Source organism: Anoplopoma fimbria, chromosome 1, assembly GCF_027596085.1.
Source record: "Anoplopoma fimbria isolate UVic2021 breed Golden Eagle Sablefish chromosome 1, Afim_UVic_2022, whole genome shotgun sequence".
NCBI lineage: Eukaryota > Metazoa > Chordata > Actinopteri > Perciformes > Anoplopomatidae > Anoplopoma > Anoplopoma fimbria.
The window spans coordinates 19,685,115-19,693,876 of NC_072449.1; the positions used below are offsets into that span (position 1 = coordinate 19,685,115).

The following is an 8,762-nucleotide window of genomic DNA, read 5'->3' on the forward strand; positions in this document are numbered from 1 at the left end:
GTGCCTGTGTCCAAGAACAAGCACAGAACCGCTGAAATAAAGTATACACACCCTTAAAAACATACTCTGTGTCTATGTTTCACTAGAAGTTGGTGATTCATTTTCCACAACAGCCAACAATGGTACAATGGTTAGATGTGATGTGATTGTAAAGTGACATGACACAAGCAGTGTGCAGGAAAAAGCACATGTGATGACAATGTTGGTTTGGTTTCATGCAAAGTGAGAAAGGGTGTCAAGATGCAGGTGATGGTGAATCATGTCAAAAGGCAGAAGTAAGACGAAGACGGAGATTGTGTTGTAAATGTTCTTGGAAGGAGAATTATTGTGCGGATACATTAATTGAACTGTTCAAACATAGTAATCCTGAAATAGTAACTTTGCTCAGCAAAGCAAAGTTGACATAATCCTCCAGAACCGCCTCCCCAAGGCACATAAAGAGAATGAAAAGGTTTCTCGAGCTAAGGGGTGGTTAGGTTACACCTGTACACAGTTATGTGTAGTGGGTGTGGTGTACCCAAGCAAACACATTAATACCTTACAATACAATTCATGCACGCCTCACACGCTCACACACAAGTCTTATTTCTGTATTTATTAAGAACTGGCTGACTCATAACAAGCTGAATTTTCTTCATTGAAAATTCAGCTGTTTTTAGTCTCGTCTCCTTCCTGTCTCGGCCTCACTGTGTGTCCCAAATAAGACACTGGCAGTAGTGTTAGAGGATGTTTAAACAACACCACCTAGTGTTGAAGTTATGGTCAAATCCTTTGCTACCATATAATGTTTGTGGATTTATTTAATGTTTATAGGCCACAGTGTGTATATACATTTACTCATGTATTATGTCAAAAGCATTTGATTAGAGATACCAGTGGGATCGAAGGCTCAGTAATAAAAACGTATCTTATAGCCAACAGTGGTGGAAAGTAATTAAGTACATGTACAGTATATCCTGTTGGGTAGTTTAATCTATAATATTGCATCAAATTGTATAGTCATGTATGTGTGTATAATTGTAGAACTATTTTAACTATGTCAAATTGTAGTGGAGTTAAAAAGTTAAATATTTCCCTCTAAAATAATATAAAGTAGCACAATCTTGAATTACTCACAAAGTACAAATACCTCAAACAGTATAAAATTACAGTACTTGAGTAAATGGATTCAGTTGCTCTTTGTCAATGGAGATAATGATGTAGATTTTGAGGCTTACAGTAAAATAAATAGAAGCCAGCATAACACGGCTCCAACCTGCCATTACACAACGAGACAGTGGTGATCACCTGCATGTGCCTGCTATGCTACAGTTACTACTGTTCTGCTGAGTGTGCTCCTGGTTCCTAATTCATTTTTTCTTATCTACTTAACCAAACGATTAGCATGTGAACAGACATCCCATCACATTCTGCCTGCCCCAGATAAGGCCTCATTCCATTGGCTGTTGACGTTGCCTGTCAGCCAGAAGGCGAGGGCTCCTTGTCTGCATTGGTTTTGGGTGATAGGTCATGACCCCTGCTGACCCGGATTACTACAGGCTCCAGAAGCGATCTAAATATAGCCTGAGCCTGAGATAGCGTCTCCAGTTAACAGCTAGAGCGACTTGGCCTGACCCAATCTGAGACTGAATGTCTGAATGAGATTAGTGTTCCTTTCTGGCACAGCGACACTGGCAGGGAAAGGATAAAGTGCAAACACTGAAGGGTGTGATTTATAAACACCATTGGCTTTAAACCAATTGAAACAGGATGCGTTTAAATTAGAGATTCATTCGAGATAAAAGATGACAGTGAAATGCAGGTGAAGTAGAGCTCAGTTTATTGATTTCTGTAAAATATATCCAGCTTTACATTTTTGAGATACCTTCAGAAGTTAACAGTCCATTCACTTCCCCGACATCCGGATCAAAAGTTAACCAATTTAAACGCCTCAAGCAGAGCAGTATTTAATTTTCATGCGTCAAGGATATCATAACCTCAGCTAACCAGCTTCTTAAATTTAAACCAACTGTATGAAAACCTAAACAATCTCACTGCTAAAGCTGAATTTTTTGCTACAACCCAATTTCATCCCTATCTAAAAGTCCGACTCTAACAGCCCAAATTAAACACAACGTCATCCCCACCACCAGTTTTAGTGAATATACAGTATATGTATTTTGTTCCGTAAAACAGCAAGCAGATCGAGGTTTGAATCACTGGACTAATCGAAGATCAGACACCAACAAGGACAATAAATGAGTGTAACATATGAGTTATTATAGCAGCAGCAACAGTGACATTTGGTTTCTTTTTCTTCTTTTACAACAAAACCTTTTTTTAATATGTTCAACTGCATGTATTTTTATACGTTGTTATATTAAGTTGATGCATTATATTCTAATGAACTACGAGTCTTGCAAGAAGGTTGAGGCGTTAGAGTATTATGGCACATTTCAAAACCAAAGAGAAAACATGTCACAGGTCATTTACTACGACAATAGGCAATGCAAACGTTACGATACACTAATATATATGGATATATTTGGTGACCAAAGTTTGTCATCAATACATTAATATTTCAGAATATATTTATAAAGCATTACATCAATATTGTATCAACAGGATATCTGGTATCTGAACATTGCAGAACAAATATATATATATTACCTGCAGTCCTCAAGTGTTGTTTTCACAATAATCCTCCTGAAGCAATATCAGATACTAGGCTCTCCAATCAGTGCTGCAGGCACGCTGTAAAGCCCACGACTCAAAACCAGACAACAGATCACCCCCAAGAGGAGAACAACGTTAGCACTTTTCAGTCTCTCGCTCTTGTCTGAACTCTTCAAGGTATAGGACTGCAACCGAGCACCAGCGAACACCCTACACCGCAACTATTTGCTCTTGCAATAATCAATAGTGACACAAATTTTACAGATATATAGCTATATAGTAATGTATATACCTCCAGTGTGTACACAGTCTGACCACTACTTCTGATCAGAGCCTCCTTGATGTGACAAGAGACCACCACAGAAAGGATGCATGCAAGAAGAGTACTCAATTCAGTATTTAGAGTTCTTTGTTGAATATTGGAAAGAATGAAATAGCCAACTTCTCTATACCAACTGTGGCATGGGCTCCAAATCCCTCTGCCTTTTTCAGTGTTGCTCCTGCCTCTAAATTAAATCAGGAGCTGGGTGACTCAGCAGAATCTTGGTCTGAAGTACAGGGCTTCAGCCCTCTTAAAGCTTTGTCCATTAACTTCTCTAGGGATTATTCTGTTGGTGTTTGCTAAACAGATACCTTAGAAGTTTTTGGATGTACTTAAGCGCAAATTGTTAAATTGTACAGTGATTTTGGGGGGAAGTTGGTTTATCATCTGATAATTGTTCTTTTTTTTGGTTCTTAAAGACAGTGATCTCAGGAGGACAAGCAACGTTGAGAGAAATTTCAATGTTCTCTTCACTTGGCAGTCATCATCTGGACAAACTCTATGAAGAGAACAGAAAACACTGTTTTAATGACTGATGCTAAAAGTGAAATTTTGGGACAAGAAATTGTTAGAATTATGCAAAAGCCCATTATAAAAGTTATGTTGCAACCTTAGTAACAGCAATAAATGTGTTCCTCATTACAATAAGATTTTAGTATAAAACACACAAACAAGATTACGATGTAGTGAAACAAGTCAAGTAGCAGAGAAGAAACATAAGCAGTCACATGGTTGTAATTTATGTTAATAATATAATCACCAAACTAAACAAAAAAAGAAAAAAGTATGACACCTTTTAAGGAAGAAAATAACCATAAAGAACACCTCACCCTCATAGTTGACCTGACCATCGCCATCAATGTCAGCCTCGCGGATCATTTCGTCCACCTCCTCATCAGTGAGCTTCTCCCCTAGGTTGGTCATGACATGCCGCAACTCTGCTGCACTGATGTAGCCGTTACCATCCTGCAAATGGCCAACAGATGAATTATTGTTAATGTATCTATTTATCATTTTATATAGCAGCTAAAAGCTGAATACCACTCAAGAAAGTTGCAGTGTCCTACCATGATGTTCTAAGTCAGACAGACTTTTCAGTGCAAAAGTTTACTATTCTCATTCATTTGGAAACCAGTAACATTTATGTGAGCTGCACTTCTTTAGCCTCACCTGTACTTAGAGCTCAGTGCTAAACATTTGCATGTTAAAGTTTTTCTTTCAGCTAGCAAAGAGACGCGAACGGAAAGCCTTTGAATGGACCAAAGTGCTGGTCAAAGGAAGACATAATAGTGACCTTGTGTGACAGCTCAATATCATGCATAAATCTCTCTCTAAAGATACTGGAATTTATTACATGAAGGGATTTGAACACGTTTGTCTTTTCTTGCCATCACAAGGATACAATTGATATACAAATCTGCTGCAAAAAAAAAAAAAAAAAAAAAGAGTTCCTAATTTTGTTGAGTGCTGCTAGTAAATATTTGCGGTCTATTCAGTCTTAACTTACCTTGTCAAAGACCCTGAAGGCTTCTCTGATCTCCTCCTCACTGTCTGTATCCTTCATCTTCCTGGCCATCATGGTCAGGAACTCAGGAAAGTCAATAGTACCATTGCCTACAGAGTCATACAAACAGAATGAGGTTACAGTAAATGTGTTACTTTATTCACAGAAAAAAACTGAGCTTCTCTATCCTAAAAGGCTTAACACAATGGCATAAATCAAAGAAAATTTTAATGAACTTCCAAAACAGATGAGGCAACAAGAACAGGTTGTATTCCATCTAGAGTGGAGCCCAACTGCTACAGATACTACGGACACATCTTAAGCTTATCTCTGCATCAGGTATCTGTGTATACGTGTACAAGTGCTGCAGCTGATAGGCTAAATATCTCCATAGTGCATATACTAGTGAAACTTTCCAATAGTTATATTTAAGTCTAGAGGAACACTAGACATTAAGTAACCCCTAAAATCTTGGTAATTATAAGTTTCAACAAGTGTAATTTTCTTGTGCGCTCGTGCTTTTTTAATCCTCACCATCAGCATCCACCTCATTGATCATGTCCTGCAGCTCAGCCTCAGTGGGGTTCTGTCCCAGAGAGCGCATGACAGTCCCAAGCTCCTTGGTAGTGATGGTACCGTCACCATCCTTGTCAAACAGCGAGAACGCCTCCTTGAACTCTGCGCATTGACAGAAATAACACCGTTGGTATGCCACAAGCATTCATGACATTACGGAGCCCTCACTTTCAGTCTTTCAAGCAGTCTGAATAGAAAACAAATGCTAAGAATAATAAGGTCTGTGCATGACTAATTCAATGCTAGGAAGGAACTAAACATGTGGGGTGCTGGACTGATGACCCCTGATCTACACAATAGCAAAGACACTGGTGCATCTGTTGCAAAATGTCTTAACGCTAAGTGCATATGTGGGCTTTTCATGTGAGATAACACTAGCCATGTCAACCACCAAGTTATCTTCAGAAACTTCTGGGTACTTAAATCTCTTAAGACACTCTAGTTTCTCAGGTTTGGTGGAGAATTAGTGCGCTGAACCTAAAACAAACCAAAACATGCCCTCACCAGCAATCTGCTCTTCAGTCAGCTGATCAGCCTGTTAACAAAAGAATAAGACATTGATAAAACACCAATATTCAATCATGAAAATAACACGTTGGGCAGCTCTGTTAATGATAATTATTTATTTCATCATAGAATGTTTTTAGTTCTGTAGACTGATGCAATCTGTTAAAGCAACATACACTGATGTATAACAATGCAAATGCACCGTAAACCAAGTCAAGTAACTGCATATGAGCTAGAGTTAAAAACTATCCCTAAAAATGCAAGGCAATACAAATCAGCCAAATACTTTTTAACCTCACTGACCTTTATTAAGAGGGTGCTTAATAAATGACACATTAATTGCTGGGCCTTCATCTCTTTTAGAGCTAATATTTCATTAAACACCATATTTGGTAGTAGTCATTAGATACAGTCATTTAATTGCGTGTTCATTTTTTTTTATCAATGAGAAACTCTTATTACTATTTAACAAAAACCCACAATGATAAGATCAGAGTAAGGATGTTTTCCAAACCTGCTGCTCTTAAGATCGTTTTTTCTTTTGCATACACCCAACTGATTTTTCAACCTGATAAGTCATTCTGCCATCCTCTTGAGGTCTTACCGGGCCTGTCCAAGTCAGTCAACATGCCCACTTCAGGCTGAGAAAGTGCGATGAGGGACGGGTATAAATACGCCACAGCCCGAAATACACACGCCTGCTATAATTAGGGAGACACGAACAGGGTCGCCAATGTAGCACACTGAATATCACCATAACTAACCACCTCATTGTATCGTTATTACTGAACAGATGTCAGGCTCGTTTTATCATTACAGACTAACCCCTGTGCCAACTGTTGCTTAACAGTGGTTGCTGCTTTGTGTAGTCCTTTTTATAGTCAGGAAATTATTATCAGATGACTTGGAAACAACTGGCATGACCAGACACAACATGAACTTAACTGTGGCATACAAAAAAACCTACAAGCCTACAATGATATAGTACTGACTAAGGGGTTATTTATCTTAGTATAATAAAAAGTTGCGATTAAATCACTTTAATCAATATAGTTACAGAGCCAATCCATTAAATAAATAAAAATATTTTTTCCATTGTCCATTTGCTCTTGCACCACATACACATAAATAAACAATCGCTTGCTTTTTCATAACCAAAGAGATTAAAGCTAACACTTCTGTAGCTCGCAGTGGTGGTAACACCATGTCTGCGAGTCATATTCAATGAGTCACCGTGTTGGTTGGGGAGGAGGGGGGTTAAAAGAAGGGGAACAAGACAGACTGCAGAGTATTCACTCTGTCCGGTGCCAAGCAATTCAGTGGTGCTGAAGCAAGCAGTGTCTGGATCAGACAAAGCATGGCACAGATGAGTGTTAGAGGATTTTACGGCTGCAGTGATAAGCGCCAAGTACAACAGTATTGCGGCTTTTCAACTCATCAGTAAACAAGAGATCACATCCCTTTTTAATGTCAAGTAAAGAAAACTATAAAGGCGGCAGGGGATTATTATAAAAAAATTTAAATCACACAGACAAGCATGTGATTGAATACGATATTGTAGTTTCTATAACTTCTATCACAGATCATGTGTCTCATGTCATGTCTCTCTAATATATAATATATATATATATATATATATAATATATATATATATATATATATCCTAAGTGCACCCTCCAAAATGGGAATATAATACATGTGTTTTTTATTTATCTTTTTAATATATATATATATATTCCCATTTTGGAGGGTGCACTGCGGGTCCTGACAGCCTACTGCACCAAGCATGGTTTGGTTCAATGCGGGGGGAGGGGAGGGGAGGCAAAGAGGATCATTCAGCAGGAGCAGAATGCGGTTCAACGTTATGGCGCAATACGTAACGGAGGAGATGCTGTCATGGTGGTGTTGCAAGAAGACATAGCCCAACATGTTTTGCAACATAACCTGCATGATCTCCATGCATTATGACACACACAATGTGCAGCAAACTACCACCTGTGAGCTGTGCTCTCACGTAATGGCGATTACATTACAACCTTTTTTTTTTTTTTTTTTTTTTTTTTTCCGCTTGTTGCGCATGTCACACAATATTCAAAGCTGATGTGCCTGCAAGAGGTATTACCCGTGCTGCAGCAACTTGTTATGCAGGATGGCAAAAAAAAATAAAAATGTTTTGGTATTTGTAGCAAGAGTTTCGATGTCTGTCTTTGGAGATCACGTTAACACCGGACGGTCTATTTTTACAAAGCGCCTCTTCACCACCACGCCCACTCACATTAAACGATGCAGACCAGAGCGACGAGGTTAAACCAAAGCACGCACACACACACACGCACACACACACACACACACACACTTGATGAATATCAGCTGATTGTCTGATATAACATTAGTGCAGCAGACAGCAGCAGGCCGTCTGTGTCCTCTCGCAACGTTACAGTACGCAGTGTTTCCTCTAAACAAACGCAGAGTAAGTCAGCGTCGTAAAGAGGAGCCCGAACAGCCCGACCACAGCCGTGCATGTGCGGTGCCCCTCCGCCGCACGGCTCCCTGCAGCGTTAGCCTGTAGAAACACTGGGAGGCTAATCGTTAGCTCAGGAGGAGTTTTAAGTTATGATACTGTGAAAGGTTAGCGGAACACGTGCTGTAATGCACTATCGATTAAGTAAGCGTGTGTTACTAGATGGCTGCACGCAAAGCTAAATACTCAATGCTAATATAGTTAGCATAATTAGCCTACGTTACTCACCATTGTCCCGTTGACGTTTCAAGCTTCGTGGAGATGACAAAACGACCGATGTTAGGGTTTGTTTTGACCTTGCTCGGACGGCAGACACTCTGATAAGCTACTTTAACTATATCAAACTTTATTAGGCTGTATGTGTCGGGAGTCTGAGGAGAATCTGTATCCGTGTGTTGCACCAGAAGAAACCTCAGTCCAGCGACGCCGGTGGGCTGTGCTTCGGTTCCAGCACTGTATCCCTCCGCCTGTAACGTTACATCTTTAGTCCTCCCTCTCGATGCAAGCAAACATACGAAACACTAAACTAATTAAGGTGTTTTAATTGCAAAACATGTTCACTACTCATTACTAAATGTCTATTTGACATCTAAGAGAGCGCAACATCAACCATAAGTGTTGCTCTATATTGACAAAACGCGCAAAGATACCACCACATCACCTTGCCTGAAGGGACA

General features: G+C 39.4%; 1 protein-coding gene across 1 annotated transcript; it reads right to left on the reverse strand.

The window, feature by feature from the left end:
- Positions 1 to 1,802: 1,802 nt before the first annotated feature.
- calm3a (calmodulin 3a (phosphorylase kinase, delta)) lies at positions 1,803 to 8,541 on the reverse strand. Its single transcript, XM_054598848.1, has 6 exons — positions 8,314 to 8,541; positions 5,562 to 5,592; positions 5,016 to 5,159; positions 4,485 to 4,591; positions 3,808 to 3,943; positions 1,803 to 3,476 (listed from the first exon to the last, which is right to left on the reverse strand). Exons 1-6 carry the CDS (start codon positions 8,314 to 8,316, stop codon positions 3,448 to 3,450), a joined length of 450 nt encoding a protein of 149 aa, XP_054454823.1. The 5' UTR covers positions 8,317 to 8,541; the 3' UTR covers positions 1,803 to 3,447.
- Between the last annotated feature and the right edge of the window lie 221 nt (positions 8,542 to 8,762).

Coding starts and splice junctions, on each gene's coding strand:
- calm3a (XM_054598848.1), bottom strand. Junction 4,592..5,015: donor CAATGAGGTGGATGCTGATG/GTGAGGATTAAA, acceptor ATGACTCTGTAG/GCAATGGTACTATTGACTTT. Junction 3,944..4,484: donor CCTTCAGGGTCTTTGACAAG/GTAAGTTAAGAC, acceptor GGCCATTTGCAG/GATGGTAACGGCTACATCAG.